General features: G+C 40.5%; 1 protein-coding gene across 2 annotated transcripts in view; it reads right to left on the reverse strand.

The window, feature by feature from the left end:
- nr3c2 (nuclear receptor subfamily 3, group C, member 2) overlaps positions 1 to 26,218 on the reverse strand; it is a 79,627-nt gene continuing 53,409 nt past the window's right edge. For both annotated transcript variants that reach the window (XM_074629424.1, XM_074629423.1), the window contains exons 4-9: positions 22,949 to 23,065; positions 18,241 to 18,576; positions 16,565 to 16,709; positions 11,820 to 11,950; positions 4,710 to 4,867; positions 1 to 3,574 (exon numbers count right to left, since the gene is read on the reverse strand). In XM_074629424.1, coding sequence (XP_074485525.1) covers positions 3,419 to 3,574; positions 4,710 to 4,867; positions 11,820 to 11,950; positions 16,565 to 16,709; positions 18,241 to 18,576; positions 22,949 to 23,065 — 1,043 coding nt within the window. In that variant the 3' untranslated portion in view covers positions 1 to 3,418. The remainder of the gene's footprint in view (positions 3,575 to 4,709; positions 4,868 to 11,819; positions 11,951 to 16,564; positions 16,710 to 18,240; positions 18,577 to 22,948; positions 23,066 to 26,218) is intronic.

Consider the following 26,218-nt stretch of genomic DNA (forward strand, 5'->3'; position numbering starts at 1 on the left):
TCAATAGTCTGTGATTTCTTGATTTTATTGTGGTGCTTATCAACAATACCACCACGGGTTAGGAAATCATTTCAACAGCAACAACTCAAAGATCCATCACTTGATACATCTTGTTACAAAATAAGAAATACTTTTTGATTATTATCATTTTTTGTTTGAGCCACTTGTACAATGATGCAAAAAGTTAAAAAAAAAAAAGATGCAAAATCAAATAACTTTACTTAATAAGAAGATAATAAATGTACTCTCTCTAACATTCAGGTAGTAAGTTCCATAAGTCTCTCACAACGTATGATACATTCATTTCTCTATTTGGCCCTTTCTGGCACCGACCCTCACTGTAAATTCATCTCTGTGATCCAACACACAGAACATGGCGAGTGGGAAACACACATTTTTTCCAATATTCCAACAAGATGGTTAAAGTAGAAATGTTTTTATACTATACTCAACATAAGGACTTGCTGTATTATTTACAATATATACTGTAAAATTGTAAATCAGGTGAGATAAAAAGGCACAAGTTTCCCTTTTTTAAATACAATGTAAACATCTCATCAAAAAGCATGCATTAACATTTCATTTTACAAAAAGGATATCATTTTTAGACAAAGTACTTAAATATTGTTTTCCAGCAAAATATAATTCTCTCAAAAATACTTTCCCATTCATCCTATGAACCTTTAGACAGTTTTTTTATTTTTTAAAAAGGACAAAAAAGGGGGCAAAATAAAGAAACAATGAGAGAGATTAGCTTAAGGGTCCTTCACAACTTGAACACAATAATGCACAACAAAGACAGATTGTAAAATGAGGCCTTTCTGACGAGGGACTGTAGGAAAATGATTAGGCTTATGTTATCTTATGTAAATCAAAATAATATACTGTATAACAAAATGGCGAAAATACAGCCTCTATTTTTTTTAATAAAGAGCTGCTAAACGGTTGGGTTTATAAAAGCCACTGAGTGCATCATCTGATTAGAAAAATCATCATGAGATTGATTTGAACAACACAATATTTTCACCCCAGAATGAATGAAAAACATAAATGTTCCCTCCCGCTGCTCTCCAACCAAATATAGACTACCCTCCCAGGAGTCAAAATTAAAAATACATAACCTTCCCGCTTTTCTGCACCCCATGAATAATTTTCATACAGTCCCTAATGACAGATTGTACACCAATCTTCACACAATTACCGCCACAGAAGAGACCTCATAGCGTAGCGCAGCGTCGTCATTACGAGAGCCGAGGCCACGAATACATTACACCAGCGCCCGGCTGTGCTAATGATGTCATGCTGTCTAACTTTAGGCTGGGTGACCATGCAGAAAGTCTTTTCCCGCATCATCACAGTTGCTTATCAAAACAGACAATTCTTGCTAGCTGCACTAATGCCTCATTTCACATTGTATCTCCTCTGTGCAAATCGAAATGTGGAAATAGGATATGGCTAATCCTATAACATAAATGCATAATACCCACACTGAAAGAGCAGATCAACTATGCACATGCTTGCCAGAAAAAGAAAAAACACACACACACACACACGCAAACTTAAACCATTCTCGCTTCATACACAAAATGTAAATACACACTCGGAGGGCACCGAAAAAAAAGACAAATAATCACACGCCCCCACTGTTTTTCTTCCCCAGCGGCTCTATCGCTTGTCAGTAGCATCATAGTAGTGTTCCACAACCACCCAGAAACCAGTGGGGTGGGAGACAAGTTAATGGTCCGGATAACTGGGCCTGCCATACCTAAAATAGTAGTACTTGGCCCGAAGATAAGAGTAAGGAAATCAACTAAATTAGGAAAGGTGATCATATCAACAGTTCTTTATCAAGCATTCATCCAAATGTACCTCAAAACATCTTCTGTACAACCGCTGAATAGAATGTGTTTTAAGAAGTTGTTAATACCTGTACACATTTTGCCTGGTTTTTGATACATTAGCCGTTTGCTGTAAGCACTGCAGAGTAATGCTCCATTTTGGATTATATCAACTTTACAGAGTAGGTATGTGTGTTTAAACTGCGTGTCCATATAGTGTATTGTATGGACTGTCGACGCGTTAACTGTACATGTTATGCTTTTGCCTGGCTTTGTAGAAATGAAGCACCTTAATGTAAAATGACTGGCTTGTCAAAAACTAAACCTTTTGCAACACACTTTTATAAAATGCTCTTTATTATTTCTGGGAAGAGTAGATAAGTGTTGGTTCACAAAGGGCTGGTTTTGCTTCATTGTGAGTAAAAACAGACATTTGGACAGCTGCTCTGGAGATAACACAAAACACAATTACTATGGATGCACCTCAGTCAAATCCATTACCAGCGGACTCTGCCGAAATCGTTTCCGTAAATGCATGATGTTTTTCCATCCTGCAGCACTCCTGACCACTTTTGCACAAAGGTAAAATCGTTCATCAATATTGTCTTAATTCTACACCACAATGCCTAAAATAGTGACATGGGAGCTTCACGTGCAAGCTTTCTTTACACAAGAGACATTTTTTTATTTCAAAACAGCTTTAGCTTTGGACTTTTGCATATTAGTTTTGATTGTTTTACTACATATTTTAATTAAAAAACTCAGTATGTGAATGTTAATGATGGCTGTTATGACACCGATTTGAGATTCAAACTTGGACTTGTTAGATTTAATGTAATTATTCAGCTTACAGTATGATGACGCTTGTATAGCCCTTGGATTATATTCAAATAGACCTTACTGTCTAGAATTTCTGCCTCCTCATAATGTCCTTTGCCCTGTAGTCTTGCAGTACGCTGCTACACTGCAAAGCGAAAATCTAAGTATTGGCATATCTTTTTTTTTTTGTAGTGCTATTATTTGTGAAAGACTGCATAAGCCACATTTAATATTTGCAAAAACTTTCTCTCTAAGGGAATCTGATTTTAGTGCATGTGGAGTGCATCTGTGCGTTTTGTGTGAAGGCATGTGGACAGCATGTGTATCAATTTCCCCCTAAGTGTGTGTGTGTGTGTGTGTGCAGTGAATGTATCTAGCGCATCCTAAGAAATGTATGGCTTTATCTCCATAGAAAATACTGTCATCGTCTTTGGGGCAGGTGGAGGGGACACAGGGGCACAGGGTGGGTACTTCGGGACGCTTTGTCACATTTGTCTAAAGTCCTTCTCGGCGTGTCGCGCTCGGCTCCACGAACTATTCACAGCTCTGACCCTCTCGTGGTGACCGCAGGGTCAAATCAGTTCTCCCCTTTTTTACTTCTGTCACCACGCCGCTTTACTTTCCCATCCAAGACGAGGACGCTGGCATACTGGGCGACCGGGTGCGGGCCAACTGGGCTGGCCTTTTCTCGCACATTTCCTCCTCTTGAACTCCTCTCTTCCAGTTTCTTAATGCCGCTTCCCTCTCGACTGTTAAGTGAGTCACTTCTTGTGGAAGTAGATTGTGTGAGTGAGGCCCGACTCCACCTTTGGTATCTGGTCACTGATGATCTCCACCAACATTTCGGGGAACTCCACCTTCAGGGCCTGCGACTCACGAAAGGTGTAGAAACAGAAGTCCAACAGGTTCCCCACCAGCTGGACAACACAGATAGACAATTTGATGAGAAACATGCTGTAAGTGTAGCTTTTCATGGCTCATTTCTGGCTGACATAAAGGAGTTTTCTTATTTTGAAAAAATAATTTACAATGAACAATTATTCAAATCATTGGCAGAAAGCACTGAACAAATCATAACAGAAGTTATCATAAGAGTGTTGCAAAACACTTCATAGTAATTAAGCATATTACAGAACATATCAGAACATTTTGATTGGAATATTTGCATTAGAGTGAGTGAAGTGATTCATGACAGATTGACGTAATGTGTCACAATCATATCAGAGTTTCTATTGGCCCAAAGCTAACGTGGGTAATGGACACAACATGCTTGTTTTATTGGTGCAAATGGTCCCCATCTTTAGATATGCACTTTTTAATGATACAGCACAATTTTATAATTTATAGCAAATTATTTAGCAGACCCCCTGGCAGAGTGCCACGGCCCCCCTTTGAGAATCACTGCACTACTGTACATTCACATGCATGTGTTTACACTCTGTTGGGGCACTGACCCCTTTACAACTCTTCCCAGCTCACCACTTGGGGGCACCACTGATTTTTTTCTGGACAACCCTCCCTTAAAGAAGGGTCATCCATTCAGCACTAACCCCATTCACTCAGTCATTTGGGTCATTGAATTCTGGCCATTTATCTCTGTGACCTCTCGCTTGCTGACTTGTTGGAGCTTTGCCTACGCTGTCGTTGAATCACACACTGTTTGCATTAAAACAGAACAGTGACTTAGCACCTTTGCCACAGTGACCACTGTGTGCTCTGCTCCAATAAACTGCGAGCTGGCATTGATCCCCTTCTGTTCCATTCACCAATACAGGCTGGTCACCGCCTCTTCCAAAATAACCTCCCCCTCAGGAAGAGATTGGGATGCAGTAATCCTTATTCCAAGCCACAGCGCCATTGAACCGCTAAATTATCCTAATCCACTATGCTGCCATTTTACTCCGAACATGTCCAGTGATATTCGAGGCCCAGAGTGCCACTGGACACCTCGCTCAGTAAGTGAAGGCACGGCATACCGAGAGGCTGCCAAGGGAAGCCTGTGCTGTACTGTAGGCCATTGGCATGGGAGGCAGACAGGGCAAGGGTACTTACATCATGCATGGCGTCCAGTAGCTTGGTGAGCTGGAAGAAGCGCTGCCAGGTTTGGCCAGAGTTGTTGGTTGCTTTTCCCACTGAACGCCGGAGCTCCTTTATGTAATTAACCCTCATCTCCTCGAACGCCGCCTGGTTCTTCAGACCCTCTTTGGGAACTGGGAAACAAAACAAATCCTTCTGTCATCAACTGGATTTAATGATGGGGCAACAATATGGGTTTAAATGTTATGACCTGATATTGGCAAAAAACAATGAGACTTGTGCAGATACTGGGCAGATTTGTTAGAATCCAGCTAGTAATTGTCAGCTGTTGATATTTCTTTGAATATGAAAAAGAGGAATACATTAAGTGACTTAATGCTCACTGTGATGGTTTACCTTTCTCAGATTCCAAGTCTCTCTGAGTTTATTTTCCTACCAAACTGAAACAAGGTAAAAACCAATAGTCACCTACTATATAGGTGTGCAGTCCTAAAATGTATGGTGCACTTTTGAAAATGCACATTAAACACCATTTATAGCTAATGGGCTAAGTCATCCACAACCACCGGTATGCTCCTTTAAAGAGGACCTGTCATGCTCATTGGTGCATACTTGTATTTTGGGTTTCTACTAGTTCAAAAAATGCTTTATTTTTCTCATACCGGCTGTGCTGCAGCACCTCTTTCCACCCTCTGAGTGAAACGCTCCGCTTTAGCTCCAGCCCCATTATGCCACAATATGTAAATGTGTTACTTGGTGACATCACCACGTTATGGAAGAAAAGGCGGGACTTCAAGCAAGGCGTTTCAGGCAGGTCAGGAGCAGTGTTTCTGTGGGGGAGAGTAACTCCCTTTGGCGTGGATTTTGGGCTTTGTAACTTTGCAGACCTTTTACATGCACAAAAAAAACGATATAACACTAAAGGAAATGGAAAAAGCACAAAAGCATGTGTCCTCTTTAATGTGTAACTGTAAAGGGTAATTAGAGGTGCTCAGTGAATTACGCTCTGACTCCCACACAGTAGCCTTTTTTTGGACATTTTTCCCATGTTGACAATCTAAGCCTATTTAGCGACTCATTACAACCGCTTTCACCATTTCAAGAGGTAATTAGTTTGCATGTGTTGCTACTGATTCATGAAAGACAACTGATATGCTGGAAGCTTTGATTAAAAGTTATCTCAGCGAGAGGAAAATAGGGAACAACGGTGCTTACTTGTGTTAAAAAGCTTAATCATTTTGTCATCCAAACCTCATTCATCAAGAAGTGTGATCAATGACCAGGAGCTGTTGAATTACTGCAACCTTCATTCACATTATAATGATTTGGATGCACTTAAAATAAAAAGGTGGTGTAATGGGAGAGATTTGGACAGATGTGAGGAATGAGATACAGTAACTGCACCATGAGGATGCATCTACAATATCTCTCTCTCTCTCTCACTCGTTCTCCCTCCCTGAGCAGCAGAACAAAGTCACAGATATGGAAGTCTGCCAAATCTCTTCAATGACATTCAGCTGCTGGCTACCAGATTAAGAAACACCTCGCCTCTCAAAGAGCACACCTCAAATCAGTCTGAGGGAAGGCCTTCAGTTGTCCTTCAGCCAAGACTAAAATGTAACGATATACAGTATACCACCATGACCCACAGCGTGACTTTGTAAACTGTCAGAGATTTTGCAGTACCATTCATCCTTTAATACATGTGGGTGAGTTGGGCCATCTTATGCAAATCAGCGAGGGAATGCTTTATGGCAAGAGGATTTTTGCATCAATTTGCTTAAGTATTGTACCTTGATTTGTAAGGTATTTAATTAAATAGTTGCCAATTAATGTTCTGTTGATTGAATCTTTGCATCTCTAAGGTGGAACATTTAAGACTGAGCTGTGTAAAGAACATGGTATCTCATTCAGCAGTATGGTTCACCACCACTGGAAAATAGCCATTATTCATTCATGTTTCATCGGTGAAGAAAGCTCAAAGAAGCTCACAGGTCAGCAGCTATGGAAAACTAATAGACTTTATCACGGCAAACATTTTGACTTGTCATAGTAGGAAAAAGCATGTGTGAAATTACTAACGTTAAGGATGGCTCATTTCCATTACGTGTCCCAGTAAGTTATTCCAGTTAAACAGCATGCACAGTACCAGGAGGACCTGCCCTAAGTGGAATGCACCATGTTATTAAAGACAGTTTCCTACTATGACAAGTCAAAATGTCTAACCTGAAACAGGTCTATTGTTGTCACCAAAGGCACTGTGGGTGTGAATCAGAAAAACTGGGTGTGCCACATGATCCAGGGGACTTTGAGATGTAGAGGCCCTTTATAGACATTTTTGGGCAGTTTTAACACTAATATTTCCACCTCAGCATATATTTATGAAAAGTTGTGGCTGGTCGGAAATTCACAAGAGCAAAAGTCCGATGTCCGAGTGCAAATGAATGCAGCAAGAGATGACGCTGCCAGTTTTCTACCGGCCCCTGCTAAATGTGTGTGTAGGGTTGCCAACTTCCACTAGTAGAAATATATAGAACGGCTGCAGATGGATAGTGGTGGGTTGTTAAGTTTAGTAATAGTAACTCATTTTAGTAAGGCTACAATTAAAATTTAATTCTGCATCAGAATTTTGGGTGTGCCAGGGTGTGCCTGTGCCACCCAAAGAGGCAGCTGCGCCATCGGATCAGACCTCTCTGCGTCATAGCATGGCTAAATATGTCGACTAAGAGACGGTGGTGTTAACGTCTCGTACATTTGTATAGTGTTTTTGAAACCTTACAAAAATATCTTTTACAGCAGAATGTGAAATTCTGAGCCCTAATGGTTTAAATGACCTCCCTTTAAAAACTAAATCATGTGCTTTCTTCCGTACGTTTGAGTAGCCACTAGCACCGCTAGCAAAAAGCAGCAACTGACAGGACCTGTTCTGAGTTCTGCCGAGTGAATAGCCACGAGCAAAAGCCTGCTTCTTGTCAGTTATTATTGCATCTTTTTGAGAACAGATCATTGTAGGTCAATAAATCTGAGAATGTGTTTGTCTGGCTTCATCACGTCCTCTCTTTCTGTCTCTAATTCTCTTCACCATACTTTGATGCGCAATCACCTTCAAGCATGACATACATGAGGCTGAGCAAAGCAGATATGAAAACAGATTGGTGCAAAGGCTGTGATTTCTGTGCTTTATTTCAGGCTGACATGACAAGAATGTGCTAAAACCCAGGGCCGCATTTGGACCTTTTGTTTTCCTCCCACTGACCCACATACGCCCCGATTAGGACCTGACCTGCCATTTAGGGGCGTTACCATGACCGGCACCAAAATAGGGCATTTATACCATCGTAACTGGTGTCAAATGGATGTTTGCTGCAGGTATGGAGCCTACAGCTCTTTTTCTTATGCACATAACATAGAGAGTCAAACATAACTCATGCAGCAAGGAGTTGCCATTAGCACGTGTGTCCTTCAAGGACATGCAGCTTCCTGCTCTGGGATGCTGGTGCATACCGAACTGACAGGGTGGCTCTCGGTTTTGATTTAATACCTGATACTATTCATTTTGGGAGTTTAACAACTAGCCCTGAGCATGACTACAGTAACAACTCAATTGAGCTTTAGAAACAGGACATGCGAAATGCCCCCGTCACCTTGCTTAACATTTGCCCCACCTGGAATGATGCTGTTTGGTAAGAGAACGAGATAATCTAACCGTGCTATCTAGGTCTTTGTAGAGGTGAGGAGTGTAACTGGCTGGAGCAGGCCACTGCTCCTGTACCAAATCCAAACAGGGTCATGAGACACCGCAGGCTCAATGAAACCTTAGCCAAGGTCAGAGAGGAATAACAGCCCTTCTCTCTTTTCTCTTCATCCCTCTTTCTCTTTCACTCGTTCACTCTCTCTCTCTCTCTCTCAACATTTTTCAAACCAGCCCAAAGGCACACACACACTCAGTGACTCCGTAGTACTCGCTCAGCTGACAAGTTCTGACAACTCCTCTGTAAACATTTCTGCCGCTACTCCTTCCACGAGGCCCTAGCGTTACCTCTGAATGACTGTAACGAAGAGAGCTTCCTACACTGCCTCAGAAAATCCAGAGGCAGACTGCTTTTTAAAATAAAATTATTCACAAGTGCTTTTGCGGAGATGTTTGTCGAACCTCCGTACAGTACGGTTGCTCACAGGTACAGGGATTTCTAGAAAGTAGCACTGGATGATTATTTTCTTCCCCTTCCTTCATATTTTACTGCTATATTTTGACTAAATCCAACAACCACAGCAGATTGAGGCACCTTAAATTCCCTGTTTCAATCCTGTATCCCAGCTTCTTTCATCCGCACCCTCTCCTTCAAACATTCCAGCCCTGGGTTTGAAGGAAGTAAAGAAAAATAGCAGGTCTTGGAGCATTGCCTGGTGCTTGACTGGCCTTTATTAAGTACAGCAGGGCTCTCTGGAAAAGCTCCAGAGGACCAGCGAGGAGAGGAGAGGGAGGCCACGGCAACAGAAGGACCAGCTCTGCCAGCCCCCCTACCCCCTTTGTATTCTCTTTCTTTCTCCCCATAGCTATGCACCTGTCTCCTTTCTCACCAACACAAGCTCTCACTGTCAACATTTGTCTGATTTCACTCTTTAAATCTCCCTTTTCCCTCCTGGTTTGTCTCATCCTCTCTGTATTCTCTCTCTTCCTCGTGTCTCCCAACATCCAATAGCTGAAGTCCAGCTGGAGCTCCCCTGCTTCCAGATGACTCAACAGCACTGAGTTTATGTCAAGGAAATGCGTTCACACCACCTCGTCCATATGTCACTGTGCGATGAAGCCAAACCAACCTTATACCACTGGGCAGGGATAAACTGTATGTTTAACTATCTACTGGCAACTATCTACTTTTTTCTTTTCAATATACTGTACGTACTACTTTAAAGTTGCTCTATTTGATATCCAGAGCATTAATATAGCAGCAAACACCTATTTGCTATGTAAAGATAAAGAGATGTAATGTCTACCTGAGCAGAGAATGAAGTCAAGCTTCCTCCGTGTGTGAGGTTATCCGACTTTCTCCGTATTTCCCCATATTGAGAGCCGTGCGGAGGCAATAGAAATGCTCCCAATCTCGCATTTTGCACCTTTAACTACTACACAAAAAGCTATTTAGTTAATTTCTGCCATTTTTAACGATCCCAATTTGCCAATCATCCAAAAAATGCCCTTTATTAGTTATGGTTAGGGTTTAGAAAGTCTTTTTCTTCATATTCATATTTTGACTTAAAAACTGCAAGATTGCATTTAAAGTTGAAGATGTATATTTTTTAACTGTATTACAAACATTGTTACAAAAACTCATAGGGCTTCAAATTTGATAATAAAGGTAATTTGATAAACATAACATTTTCAGTTTTCCTGTGAAAATGTTTTAATTGATTTGATTAAAAATTAGTCATCTAATTTTGCACCACTTTCAGAGGCCTCAGTAACTGAGAAATAAAAAACTCTGCCAATGAATATTTCCACTGATTGGCACTGAAGCTGGAGTTCAAAGAGTTTGAAGTCTGGCCAGCATGCAGACTCTTCAAATAGCTCGCCCCTCCTCCCCTCCTTATCCTCACCTCCCTCTCTCTAAATATCGAACATCTATTGACACACAAAAACACACACAGATAAGGGCCCCACGTAGTCGTATGCATACACACAAGACTGCAGCAGGTCTCACGTGTGTGTCCCAGTGTAGTTTTAAGCTTTGTGGTGATGGTTTTAATAGCTGCGAGTGGGTGTGGACGGTGAAGTTATGACACAGCTGCCATCGCGGAACCTTTAACTGTTACTATTGAACTGACAGCAGCGGCTCACAGGGTGTTGAGGTGGTGGAAAAAACAAGTGCTTTCAGTTTCCAGACAGAGCAACTTGGTCCAACACATCCTCTCTGTGAGGCTGCAGTGCCCGTGGGCGCAGTTTGGCAGAGAGTGGCGACACGATGGGACCTTCTTCAGTGAGTGATAGACGTATTCTGTTTATCCATGGGCGGATTTAAAAAATTAAATAATATAAAACAGAGTAGCCTTTGCTCAGAGAATGGAAAAATGAAGACACTGCTCCTTTTTTTCCATTTGCATAAACTACACAAACAGGTGCATGCAACATCAAGTCTATTTCTACGCTTGTTAACGGATTACCGAGAATGATAATCTAACTAGGCTTTAAAAAGGCACGATCGTGGGAGCCAGGAAGGCAGGTATGAACGCTGCCAAAACAGTCTCAAAGGTGTGCAGTGGTTGGAACAGAGAGACACCTTATCAATACACTTCCTGTGGTTGAGGGATGTGGGAGACGTTGGGTGGCTCAAGCCATGAAAGCATTACACTTTTGCCTGTATGTGGTGTAAAAATACACCTCTCCTTCAAAATAAACCACAGATTATCAGTGGATTTAAAACATCAGCACTGATGATCTTTTCTGATGACTCCTGCTTCCAACTGCACCACCATAATGGTTGAATCAGGGTGCAGCGTAAAGTCACATGGCACAGGGTTGAGTCCCTTGAAAATGCTGAGTATCACAGCAGACTATCCGTTCATTCATACTCACAAGGAGTTTTGACTAGAAAAAGCTCCCCGTCATAGAGTCATAAAGTCCAATTTGGCCGTCATGATCTCCTCATCAAAAAACATTGAATCATCCCACTTGAGCACCATTGGGATAACTTTGAATGCAGCATCTAGAGCTGCAATGATTAATCGATTAGTCGTCAACTTAATTGCCAACTATTGATATAATCGATTCATCAGTTTGAGTCATTTTTTTAAGAAATAAAGTCAAAATTCTCTGACTTTAAATGTGAATATTTTCTGGTTTCTTTACTCCTCTATGACAGTAAACTGAATATCTTTGAGACATTTGAGGACGTCATATTAGGCTTTGGGAAACACTGATGTTATTGTTTGTTAGTAAATTTGAGTTATGGATAGCTTGCTTCGAATTGATGTTGACAACATAGTGTTTTTAAAATAAATGATGTCCAAATGACATTTCATTATACAGTTAGCAGTTTGTGCTTGCAGGGAGAAAAAAAAGCCCTGTGTGAGCAGGTGGGTATATATATATAATTCATAAATAAGGGCCTGTAGCTTGCTGCCTACCTGTGCTGAGAAGCAGGAGGACCTTCATGGAGAGGAACTCGTCGTAGCTCAGCTGCAGTCGTAGAAACTCCTGGCTCACCTGCCTCATGCCCAGACACAGGTCGTACATGGCTGACTGCTGCATGCGGTCCCTGAAGGAAGAGAGGGAGGAGGGAACAAAAACATTTTAAGCTTCACAAAAAGTTTCTTTCAGTACTCACTCATTAATTCATTTATTTACCCACTCTTTCTGATTTCATGCAACTTACTCATTCACATCTTAGCTCTATTCCTACCACACAAGTTGAGCCCAGTGAAACAATATTTCCACACAGTGCAGAGGAGGATCCTGCTAGTCTGAGCTAACAGCAGAATACCAAATCCCCCCAGATTGCAGAGCGCTGCGTATGCACCACTTTTCTAAGGCTGTGTCTGCCCCATATCTAACCCTATCCGCCATAGAAAATTTAAGAAGGATGTGCAATTTTCAACATGTTGACAGAAATGACACACATGTGAACATATGTGGACTACACGGAGATGTGCATGTTTACCAAACAGGTTTATGTGCATCGATGTGCCGAAAGTACTTCATTAAGTGCATGCTTCTCACTCCCCTTCTCCCTCTCGCGCACTTTTTATCAGCGAAATAATCTGGGTTGCGTCACAGAGTTCACAAAAACAGGAAAGAATCATTAGTAGGGATAAAGCGTGAGCCAATCAGAAATGTGCTCTGCAGATGCCACAGATTCAGGGGACTCTCTGGCTTTAGATGCCACTTCTCTTTGCCATAAATCACCATCACATCGAGACTGCAGTAAATTAAATGCAAGCGGTGTGGCCTGACTTGAAAGAGGTTGGAGCTTTAGCCACAATACAGGGAAACCGCATCATTACATAGGCAGTGAGTGTGGAGAGAGACTTCACTCTGATAACAACTAGACTAAACATTTTGTGGAGGGGACCAGAAGCAGCCGATTGGAAATGAGTGCATAATATTCCCAGTAAAGCATGATTTTACAGTATTTACTGTACAGCCGTGTCTGTCGGCTAAATAACTGATAAACTGTGACAAGGTCTGGGAGAGGAGACCTGTTTCCCCGCTGAGCAGCACTGTGGATGTGAGCAGTTTCGCAAAGTGCAGCATAATATCATTTGATACAACTTTGGGCTGGAGTTTCTAAAGTCTCCACACGTTTTGTCTCTCTCTCTCTCTCCCTCCCTCCCTCCCTCTCTCTCTCTCGCACTCTCTCTTCCTGAAATCAATTTTGCTGAATCACTGCCCAAAATGAGCTGCTGGTTTTGGGGAGGAAAGAAAAAAAACTGGCAGAAATCTCTCCTTCCCACCTTTTCCCTCTCTCTATAGCTCTCTGTCTCTGTCTCGCACTCACTCTGTTTCTCTCTCAGTCTTCAACTCCCTTCTCTCTTTCTCTGTTTCTATGGTAAAAGATTCAGAAAGGAGCACAGGAAAAGTTCAGATTCACCTTTGGCTGGAAGAAGCCAACAACATTTTGTCTGTCCTAGGGCTGTCAATCGATTTTAAATATTTAATCGTAATTAATCGCATGATTGTCAATAGTTAATCGCGATTAATCACACATTTTCTGTTCAAAATGTACCTTAAAGGGAGATTTGTCAAGTATTTAATACTCTTATTAACATGGGAGTGGGCAAATATGCTTGTTTTATGCAAATGATTGTATATACCATGCCAGTTTTTCCTTGCAAAAATTTACAGCTACAACCTAAAAATTACAAGTTAATGCGTTAAAGAAATTAGTGGCGTTAAAACAAATTTGCGTTAACGCGTTCTTATTGCGTTAACTTTGACAGCCCTAGTTTGTTCAGAAAAGTATGTACAAAAAAACACTTACAGTCTGACTGAATTCACAATTAATCATTCCACTTTACAGTCAAATATTGTGTTAAAATAATCCCATTACTTAATATTTCTTCCTTCAAGCCTCTGAGTGGGTGGGCCAGTGGTGTGTGTTTGATTGACAGCTGCGCTGGCAGGGGAACGGTGACACAAAGTAAATCATCTTGCACCGGTGACTGCAGTTTACAATCCAAGGACAGTGTTTTGTTAGCAGCGGTATTGACAAATAAGGACGAATAGCATCTGAAACTGACTGATATTTACGCTTGCAGGTAAACTTTTAGCTGTTCAATGTGCTGACTAGTTAATTATCTGCAAACTGACATTTGAGGTGTTGCTGTCTGTGTCTTCAGCCAATGATAGAGCAGTTGCATACTGATGTCAGTGACTGTAAGTGTTTACAATATAGATTAGAATTAGGGATGGGTGATATGGCCAAAATCTTCTATCACAATATAGATCATTTCATATCTTGACAACGATAAATATCACGATATAGCATGTTTTCTGGTAATTCAATAAATATTACTATAAATATATTGGTGTATATGAAATAACCACATAAAACATCTATTTTGGTATAGTCCTGTGTGAATTAAATACTTGACAAATAAAAAGTACTGAGTATTTTTCTCATTTTAAGAACTTGAGTGCAAAAAGAACAGTTTTAAGTGAAATTATAGCGAAAAAAGAAATAGATATCAGCCTAGCCTATATCGCGATAGAAATTATATAGAAAAATATATACGATAGACATTTTTTAATAATTTTGAAGAAATTTGCTCAGCCCTAATTAAAATGAAAGGATTTGATTGGCTATATAATAGACAGGAAACCAACAGTATTCTGACTGATACAGGCACAAACAAGCGGTGCTGTCTTGAAACCAATAATAATAATAATAATAATAATAATAATAATAAAATAAAAATAATATAAATGTAATGTTTTATCTTTTCTGTATTGTGTCCGTGGACAGTAGAAAATCCTGCCATTGCTTTAGGAGCATTACTTATATAATGTTGCATTGTATTTCTACCTTTACACATAGTAGATAAATTATGCCTGTCCAACATGCACATTAATTGAATCACGAGTGAGTGCCCAGCACTTCTAGGGAAATAGCTTTGTTTATCCGTTTGCACATCAAAGACTAAATGACACAGATTATGCAGGCTGGCTTTGTCTTTAGTGTAAAATGCACATCTGTCTCTGCCTTATTTACGCTCAATCAGTGACAGACTCCACTCTGATAGCTGAGTGAGAGGACAGGCTATTCAATAAATGCCTTAATGCCCTGGGTCAATACGCACTAAGTAGCTATGGAAACAAGTGTACGCCGTCCAACCCTCTAAAGACTGAGTGAACTCATTTTTGACAGAATTATCAATGAACTAAACAACAGATAGACTACTGTACGTAACAACAAGCAAGCAACACACCTCGACCTGGAACAGGCCCAAAACACAAAGTAAAGATGGCAGTGACATCCAGGCCAGCACCATCTCATCTCCTCTGTCAAGCTGAGTAGCACAACCCATCCGTCAATGGGACAGGCCTGCTGTAAACGCATCACATGCAGCATACTGTACAGTGAAAAAGATTTTCACTGCAAAGCATACATATTAATTTAGCATATAAAAGCGAGTGTAATTCCAATTTTGTTCTCTGTTATTCCAAATGGCACAAACTATTAAGTCTCTATCACAAAATTTGTTCTCTCCATAGCTGTTGTCATCTCACAGAAGGAAACACATCATTCTTGATAAACTGTGATCCACTTGGCACTAAATTGATTAGAGGATCAGATGATCTCTGGTGTGGCAACCTCACGCTTTACCAACTGTACTGAGCTCACAGTGATACGACAACAGGCTCACAAGACTCTGTAGCCGTGTTGCACAATGGCATTTGCGCCGCTTGTTTATTTATTTGTTTATTTGGGACAAACTGACCCACTGACATTGACTTACACAAGCTATTAGTCGGAGCTTTTAAACCTGCCCCCGACTGAACCCGCTCCTCTACAGCAGGCTGCCTACAGAGGCTGCTATTCTCATTTTTGAGTAATTCCACAACATTCAATTCATCAGCGGCCAAATGAACCGCAGCTCCGACGAGAAAAGGCCCACACACACTTCCTTTCCACTTGCTCTCCTGTTCAAACATATTAACACAGATCAAGTGGCCCATTGACTGCACTCGCTATAGGCTTTGATCGGCTGTGCCTGACGCAATTAAGGAACCATCAAAAAACTACAAAAGTATTTCCTTGTGCCAGAAATCAGGTGCAAGATTATGACCTTGTTTAAGTACACTAGGACTTCCCAAAAGCGACGGCATCGCTGCAAAACAAACCCCTCATTTTGGTCCCTTTGAATAGTTTTCAGGTATGTTAATGGGATGCTCAGAATAGTACAGCAGGAAAATACACTCCTTACTCCCCAAATTCCACTTGCAAAATTGATGTTTATGCATAAATTTGCATCTGATGAGCAGCTGAAAATAGCAGAAGCTACTAAGACAAAGCCTGACTGTTCAACCAATTACTGTTTCTACTAATTATATAGTCTGAAAAACAAATCTCACATCTGTAGTAGACATGTTTGTGTGTTGGTGATCCCGCAGGACATCAGACAACATCAAATGTATTCTATTCATAGAAATATGTCTGCTAAATCTTGGTACTTGGTGCTATTAAACAAGTGAAATGGTACCACAGTGACCTCCGCTCTTTGTTACATTTTGAAAACAAGATAATATAAATTATGTATGACCCAAAAAAAAATTTAATATCTGGGCTACTGCTAAATGTCAGGACCGGTACACTTTAATAACAGCAGCGTGAAGTGTGCGGTATACTGCAGATATGGAGGTGTGGACCTACTCGTTAAAGACGAGGTCAGGGGCGAAGTAGAGCATCTGTCCATTGGTGTGTTTGTAGGAGCGCCAGCTGAGGCAAAAGGAGGACAGACACATCCATGAGTACTGGATCAGGGTGATTTGGTCCTCAATGGGCAGGCCCCGGAAACCTAAAACAGACACAGATGTAGCCGATGAGAAGAAAGCAAGCTGACAATACTCACACACTGATTTAAACCATTTGGATTTAAGCACCAATTTGAGCTGCATTTACGCAGCCGGGTGCATGCGTGTGTGCACCTGTGTGTGTCTGCTCACGTGCATTACGCACCGTGTGTCTTTGCTACAGTGCGCTTTTTTTTTGTGGCAATAGTTGTTTACACATGATAAGCACTGAGAAGTATTCACCCATTCTTGTTATACGCAAATCCCACAAGGCCTCCGGTTATTGGCGTGTTGTCTATGGAGCTCCAAAAATAGAGTCGAATAGGAAACTTGCCAAACTCTCAATCAAACTCTGGCAAGGAACTCCTCCTCATGCAAAACATAGGCCAACTGAGGACACACAAGTGACTTATCGAGGCTTAGGGACTATTTTAGTCAATATGCATGTCACTCTGCAAAATACAATAAAGACAGAAAACTATATTTTGTAGTAGAAAATGTATACGTCAAAAGCCTGGCTTGGCACTGTGTATTCAGAGCAGGGCTGGCTGGTAATTAAAATATGAACTTAGTAGTTTGATGTCTATAATTTATCTTTTTTTCAAGCAACTTTAAAGATACCTAGACATCATGCGCTAATTGACAAACAAGTCGGACTTAACTGCAAATCTACTGCTGGTACTGATGATATAGTTCCATGTGTGTTAGACCTGCCACATCCAAATGTTAGCTGAATGCAGGCAGTGGCATATCTGAAAGTCGAAGGCACTCATTTTGACCCTTCTGTCTGGCTCCCCTTCTATTTATACGTCCGGATATGGCAAGCAGACACCGTGGAGGTATCAAATATTTGCAATACAGCAAATTAAACCGCCTCAAAGAGCTACCTGTGAGGCATCTTTCAATGTGTCTCCCACTGACTGGCATTTTAGGGGACCTTGTTTCTCCCATTTTTTCTTGCAGTGCTGTGGTTTATAGGTAAAAAAATGAATGCGATAGACATTTAGATCTTCTGTTCAACGTAACATCTGACAACGATAATGCAAATGAGTTCTGTTTGGAAATCTTAATCTTGATTTGTTTTAATGGTAAAATAGGATTCCCTTCTTAATCTTGTTGAAGCTTTACGGGATCATTTCCTGACCTAATATTTTAAATTAAAATTGTGTGCCCCTCGACGAAACTAGCAGTGTTGCATTCTCAAAATGAAGACATCAAAAATGAAGACGTAGGCATGTTATCTTCATTAAAACAGTAAACAATTATAGTATAAACCGATGTTTACGACTTACCAGACATTGTATTGCACTGAAAATATGCAATTTATTGGATTTACAAGCTATTTTAATCATCTTATTTACTTTTAAAAGCAAGTACAACCTAAAATTCTCCAACTATTTCGATAAAATATTATTTGAGTTACACACCTTATTTTCATTACATGTATCTGTGAGGGCGCTTTTTCAACTTCTTTCCAATTCTGCCTTAAAAACTTCAGTATTTAGGACTCATCCCAGCACTCTAGTGGTCACTAACCTGGAAGTACTTTGGCCCATTTCACCATGCGGACCATCTGCTTTCCGGCCAGGCGGTTGAGACTGGACAGCAGGTGGTCGGTGGTGTCAGGCTGCGTGTTGTCATAGCCGGAGTACACCTCTTCAGGCTCAATCAGCTCCAACACGCTGCAGATGGAGGGCGGCAGAAAAGGTGTGACCACCCCGGACACGTGGGGCACCAGGGCATTGGCAGCGCTGGCGTTGAGCTCCTTCTCCGAGGACAGGTAACCGCCTCCTGTGGCAGTTTGGCCGTCCTTAGAGCCCGGCAGGTCCTCGCTGGCACCCTTCATTTTCCCCAACTTCTTGGACTTTCGTGCTTTGGGGAACACAACAGCCCTCATTAACACATTGTTGGTGGTGGCATTTCTTACACTCATGATCTGAGGTTATAATTACAGTGTGACAGATACTGCACAGGTATAATTAAAAAAAATAAATTATATATATATATATTATGTATAAAAGTAACTGGGTGCAAAAATTTGAGTTAACAATGTCTACTGTTATTAAATGTAAATGGGATTTTTTAATTTCTCACCAGTGTTAAAGATGTGCTCATCAAATTTCCACAGTACAATTTTCAAGGAAATCTGTTATGTATCTTAAGGTTATAACTTTATTTCTCTATAACTTTAGATATAACTTCTGTGAAGTTGTAACTCTAAATGTTAGGATGTGAATCAGAAATTGGAAAGTGTCCATCTGGAATGAAGTTAAGTAAAACCAAAAGAACATAATAGTATTGTTGGGGATGATAAACAAGCAAAGAACAAATACATACATTCATTTTTATTTTTCATTTAACCTTTTTTAACCAAGCAAGTCATAAAGAATAAATTCTTACGGCATACATGCTATGCATTCATACAAGGGTATTTTGCTCTGCCAGTGCTGCTGCTTCATTAAAATGTCTACTGGGCTGTACCTGTAATTCATATTCTTCTATTATACTAAGAAGTTTCAATGCATTTTTAGTTTTTTAAGAGTTTAAGGGCTGTTATGTAAGAAAGAAACTCAGAATGAAACACATTAAACCTAGGTTTCACTTTCATATACTTTGGATTAACTGTCCATGACAAGACCATAAACAATTCCTTTTGAGAGAAGTTTCCCAGATGAGACAACTTTTGGGAAAAGCCAGTCATGTTGCTGTTGGTGGCTTTTTTTCTTGTGTGTTTCAGCTTTGTTGTGAAGCTTGTCAATAGTACAGGCTTGTTAATAAGTGAACTCGCTCACCGGTCATTGCTGGAACATGTTTCATCTGTCGGCTGCCAAGTTTCTGCTCCTATCTAACAATATAGCTAACTAGTGACTGAATGAGCTGATTTATGTTAATCTGTTGATTGTTTTGTATTTACCTGTAATTAGCTAGCTATGGGTCCAGTGGTGGAAGTATTCAGATCTTTTACTTAAGCACAAGTAGCAATACTTCTGTGTAGAAATACTCTGTTACAAGTATTCAAAATCTTACTTCAGTAAAAGTACAAAAATATTAGTATAAAATTTAGTCACGTTTATATACACTTTATATTTTATATATATACTGAAAGTACCAAGAGTACAGGGACTCATTTGGCAGATTTCAGAATCATATATATATAATATTAATGGATTATAATTATTTATGCATTAATGTGTTCATCACTATTTTTTTTCAGCTGGTAAATGTGGAGCAAATTTTAATTATTTATATATTGTAGGATAGCTTATATAGTAGTAATATATCATTACTCAACTTATTAGTTTATTTATATTTTGTATCAATGATTTAAATCTGCAAGGTAACTAAAGATGTCAAATAAATGTAGTGGTGTAAAAAAAAAGTACAAAATTTGCCTTTGAATTTTAGTGGAATAGAAGTATAAAGTAGAATAAAATGGAATTACTAAAGTAAAGTACCTCAAAATTGTACTTGAGTACCGTACCTGAGTGATAATACTTAGTTACTTTCCACCGCTGCCCAGGTGTGTAGTAGATGATACTAGTGTATATTGGCAGTAGGAATAGAAACATGACTGTTGTCCTTTACACAGCTGGCTTCAAGCACTTATCTCCACATGCTTGATATTTACCAGAGTACAGAAATATTTGTATCTTTTACCTATTGGGAAGCTTTCTTTACTTGTCTTCATATCAAAATCAGACCTAAACAGCTGAGCTTCTACTTAGTAGGTTACACTGCTGCTACTCAAACATACAGCCACACTCCTTTAAGCTTTTATTTATGACTCACGGTCATCTGCCGCTTACATAACATTTCACTAGAAAGAGATGTGTTTACTCCAAGTCATGTTTGTGTGCTTGTAATATGCTTAAGTTAACAATTATCTGCTGCTAAGTTGACGTGTCTGTATATGATTTATGGATGGTGGATTGTTTGGTTTAAATGTATCCATTTCAATTCAGTATAAGATATCAAGTTGTTGGAGGTGCATTGTCAGAGGGTAACCTTAGGGTGGCTGGACCCCAAGTCAGTTATAGCTGTATCTCAGGCTCACTAATGTGGTTTTCATAGGTTTGTTTTTCGTCACTCCTTCGTTGTGTCAGCGCTGGGCTTGGCTTGATTTAGAGGAGTGACGGTGTTATAGATGAGTGATTGAGCGACATAGGGTAGTCTTTTTAAGATGACGTTGTTGTGCCCACTCTTAAAGCTGAAGTAGGCGAGATTGGAGCAAATATGATTAAAACAAGTTAAATATACAGCCTACTGCCACTTTAAGTTCTGCTCTGCTATGCTGCTGCTGCATGTATACTGCTCCAAACACCACTTCAACACTGCTGCTGCTCATATCCCAGCATCCACCTGTAAGCTCTCATTCCCTTGGCTGTGAGTGAGTTTATTACTGTCACTCTCCAATCTCCTCTGTGCATGAACAGGGTGTATGCTTATGGAGAGTGATGATGTCAAAGCATAGACTGTAAAACTCTGCATTATTCACTCAATAATACACCCGTTCCACATTAGTTTTGTTGACTGAAATATATACAAGCAAGTCAAATTGGCCATAAAAATAAGCGATCACACATTAACAGTGCAGAAAATGTAACATAAAGTGCTTTTCTGGAATTTATTTTCCCAATCAGAGCCCATTTGTTTATTTTATGTTGTACTATGAAAGGTTTGGATCGGTTCCAAGGTAAATGTGTTGTGCATTTGAATGTAACATTCAAAGGCACAGGCCTTTAACAAAACGTAGACGAGGATTCTCACCACTGAAATCTTTAGTCATCTTTGTCCTCATTGTGAGCACTTTACTCTTTATATGTTGACAATAACCAAGGTATCTGACTGCTGTTTTAGAAACCCCTCCAGACAAAACACATTTAGCATTTTTACACCGCCCTGATAATAGTAGTCCCATGTTTGTTATATTGCGTCTTTAATTGAATGTGTTTATTTTCTGTGAACACCTGGGGTTTCCTTGCACATTTAATTGTGCATAACAACAAGTGTTAAAATGATTATCCTGTTTAATAATGTTCATCACCGTCATCACTTCATCAGAAAAACTCTTATGGGGGGAAAATAAGAAATGAGAACCTTTTTCCTGTAGCTATTTAATAAAGCAAACCATTGCTAAGTTCGTAGAGGACTCCAGCCGTAGAGAGCCTGAGATGTTGTGGGCCTGTAAAGTCCTTTTAAATCTTTTATGTGATATCGGGCTAATTAAACTTGATTTGACATGACAGCAGACAGCTCCAGTGCATTTCCACATGGCAGACTTTTCATATCCACAAGGATTAAGATATTCAATATTCACTGCTTTTACACTTTCATCTCATTGCATATCTGAAGAGATAAAATCGCAAAGAAAATCCTTTAATGACACTAAAATGGTGCAAGTTTGTTGTAGTGTCATATGCCACAGGGTAAGATGTAATTAGCGGGCCAGTTAATTAGGTGATGATCATTTAAGAGAAACAACTTTACAGTCATTTCGACAGCAAGTCTAGGAATCTTGCTTAAAAAATGAGCAGCTAGTATGAGTCTAAAGTCTGAGGACCTTTCCATATGCATTCATTAACTCCAGCTCATTCCAATTTGCAAAGATTTCACTTTGGATTCATTTAGAAGACTCAAAAATAAATCACTAACAAGCAAGAAGCAGACAACTCGGGCTACTCTGTGTAACAGCAGCTGCATGTTTTTTTCCCCTTTGGCCACATTTATTTTAGTTAGTAATTTGACAGCGCTACCAAATGTTTCTATACATTCACATTCAAATTTGGCTTCCTTGGGGAGAATAAAATTTGTAATTTCAATAACTCTAATGGACTGAAAACCTATCAAGTATGCTTTTAGCCTTGCGTGTGCCACTGCGACCCTGAATTGGAATAAGCCAGTAGCAATAAATGAATACATTCATTCTTCTCATCTGCAGTGTCATCTTTCCTCATAATACAATACTGTAACTTGTCTGCAGGCTTCGTCAGCTGGCATCGTATAGAGTACTGTAGATCTACACCTTCTGTACAGTAGATGCATTATGCATATTGGGCTCAGATATACTATATGCGCACACATACACACAAACATCCTATGACTCAGCATCCTTGGGCCTCCTGTGACAACAGCAAGACCTACTTTTTCATAACCATCATTTCGTATAAGCAGAGCGAGGCTGACTCATATGTCACATCTGGGACACGTGACAGGGCGAATCTGTAATGAGGGTGTGACTCCTCACCTCCTAGGTTCATCCCGGCCTGGAGACACTTCCGTACGCGACATGCTGGACAGTTTTTCCTTCGGATCTTGTCGATGATGCAGTCATTTCTCCCGGCACACAGGTAGTTGTGCTGACCTACAGAAAGACAAGACACGGCGTCAGTACGATGCAGTTTGACATAGAACAGCAGCTGTGATATTTTCAAAGTGATATGCATCAAAGAAAAGGAGGCTAACTTATGCAATGCGGAATAATATTTGTATAAATGTGATTACATGAGCAGAAGTAAATGTTTAATTCTACTGTAAAGTCTCCGTCGGTGACTGTTTGTAATGTAGGTCAACACAGAAACCAGTGAAATGTCTGGCAATATCAGAGATCTCCATTTCATGATTAACACTGTGAAAATGATTGAAATTGTGATTATTCCGCTCTCACATTCTACAATGCATGACTAACGGTGTATTTTACAGTATACGGCACGAGTGTATTAATATTCGCTGGAACCAGGACACTGGCTGCAGCTAGACTATTCCTGACAGTGATGCTAACATGGCGAGAATCCCTCCTGCCTCCTGCCTAGCCCTTAGCTAAACCCAATGATCTCCCATTTCAGAGCGCTTCCTTCCGCTCCACTAGTTCTTCACTGTACAGCTCCTCTCCTCCTCCACTCTTCTCCTCCTCTACGCCTGCGTCTCCATCCCTCTTTTTTCCCTTTTTCCACACGTCCGCCAGCCTCAGAGCGCCATACGCCCACACACAGGCAGGCTCAGGCTCGTGCACACATACAGTCATTCACTCTCACTCCCGCAGACACACACACACACACACACACACACACACACACACACACACACACACACACACACACACACACAACATGCACGCACGTACACATGCACAGCCAAAGCTGCTCCACTTGGCAATTTAAAAAAAAAAAAACTGCAAATGTTGTATCTGCTTTCACAAACAAATACACACACATGGAACACAACCCAGATGGAGTGGTAGAGTGTGGTGTAGTGACCCCAATGACCCCAGTACACGGCTTAGCTCTATTAGTGTTGATGCTAAAAGTGTGTGTACATCTCAGATGGTGTGTATGGATGCATGTTTGCAGGTCAAAGTATACCTCCCTGCATGTTCATCTAATTTCTTCAGAAAAGATTTCTGGCACAGACTCGTGTTTTAGCGTGAAAAGCTTGTGCGATGTTTACATGCAGTTTGCTCAAACATGTACATTCTGTGCATTGCGTTTGTTGCATCCACAGTACAGTATTTGTATTTGTGTGTAGGACTGAGCAGAAGTTGTTTTCCGAGCTAGCAGGAGTAGTGCGCAGTGTGTCTGTCTGGCTGCTGCCAAAAGCCAAGGAACCGAGCTGCAGGAGGAGAGGCAGCAGCTGTAGCCCCACCACTATTTCTGGCTAAATCACATGACCGTTACATAAGCCCATTTTTCTTGCTCTAAAAAACAGTAAACTGCGACACAGGAAACACAACGCAGCCATCCCCTTCCCCACCCCCCTCGTGCATGCACACACACATGCATACACACACACACACGCACACACACACACACACACACACACACACACACACACACACACACTCTCGCTTGGATGGGCCGGACCAATCGGCGATCCTGAAAACTCTGGAGCCTTCCTGTCAACTGTTTTGCTCATTCCCGTGAATCTTGTTAATAACTGTTAGAGTGAAATACACTTTATGAGACAGGCAAAGTTGTAGTCCGATAGTGTGTGTGTGTGTGTGTGTGCGCGCGACTGTATGTGTTACTGAAAAGGGAGAGAAGTTGTTTATTTATGCACTGTGTGTGCATGCACTCGCATGCCCTCGCACAGCATGTTTACCTCTGATATGTGCATTTGCTTATCAACCCAGCACGTGGCGGGCTACTGATGAATGCTACTTTTTCAGTCTTACCTTGGAAAATGTATTGTATTGTAAAATTGAAAAAAAAATTCTCCTTTCATCTCCTATGAAAGTGGTTGATTTATGAAGTAATTTTGAGTGATATTCTCATGTGCATCGTACCCAAAAATATTCTGTTTTTTTGCAGTAAAAACATCCACATCCTGTCGAGATATTTTCATATAATACTCCAAAAGATTCCTTAGATACTGTATTAAAATTGACATAATTCTAAAAACTCCTGTCTGCTGGTAGTACAATGCACTCTCTGTTAGCATTCTCCATTACATGGCAACCCCTAAGAGTTTTTTAATGGAGTCCACTCGCGTCTACTTTTAGCTAATGATCTCACAATCTGGCAACAACCCGCTGAGTAGTCTCTGTTGTCTGTCAGCTCCAGCGTACATCAGTTATGAGGACATCCTTTTGAAAGGGAAATACTCTCTCCTGTGGGGACCCCACTTTAACAAGAGTAATCCTAAAAAAAAAAAGTCATGCCACCAGCACACAGAGCATCTGCTTGACAATAGACAGACAGGCTTCAGGCTTTTGCTAAAATACAGCCTTTAACCTGACATATTTGAATAGCCACTAGACACAAGTGGTCAGGCCCCCAATTGTGTAAACAGCCTCTCAGATACAGTAGCTGACCCACATCAATAGTACCACTGTGACTCTCTGAATGGCATTTAGTCGTAGCTGCACATTTCTTAGTTGCAAGCCAGTCCTGCAGACGCAAGATGGCATATAACTAAAGCATGTGTGTCACTCTCACAGATTAATGCCATTCAATTATCCACCCACAAAGCATTCGGTCAATTCTGTGATCGTCATTCATCGGTATTTATTGCAACCTAAATTACATAGCCAACAAAAATACCAAACAACCCAGAAAAAAAACAGGCCTCTCAGAGATGTAATTGTTGTTACCACTGGGCCAGCAGTATGCAAATCACTGCCTTGCAATAGCACTGCTACTCCGCTTCTTTGGACAACACACAAACAGCTGTGTTGGATGTGGCTCTACACAATTAGGCCTAAGTTTCCCTGTCTGGATCATTATAAAAAAAGAGGGTGCAGAAGTTGAAATAGGATGTAAATAGAAGCTGTTATTTTGTTTACTAATCTCTCTACTTCTATAATAGTCTGCTATATATCTCAAAGCCGTTGTCCTGTGCATTTCCTTCTCACAAAGATTTTCACCATCTGCTGCCTTTGCACATAATGCGTTGACTCATTGTTTAGGCCTCAATATGGTATTTAGAGGTGTCTAATGTACAAAAACAGCCAGTTATGGCAGTGTTTATGATATAAAAAGCAATCCTAAAGCTGTTTTACAGTACTCTCATTCACAATGCA

This window comes from Sebastes fasciatus, chromosome 3, assembly GCF_043250625.1.
Source record: "Sebastes fasciatus isolate fSebFas1 chromosome 3, fSebFas1.pri, whole genome shotgun sequence".
Classification (NCBI taxonomy): domain Eukaryota; kingdom Metazoa; phylum Chordata; class Actinopteri; order Perciformes; family Sebastidae; genus Sebastes; species Sebastes fasciatus.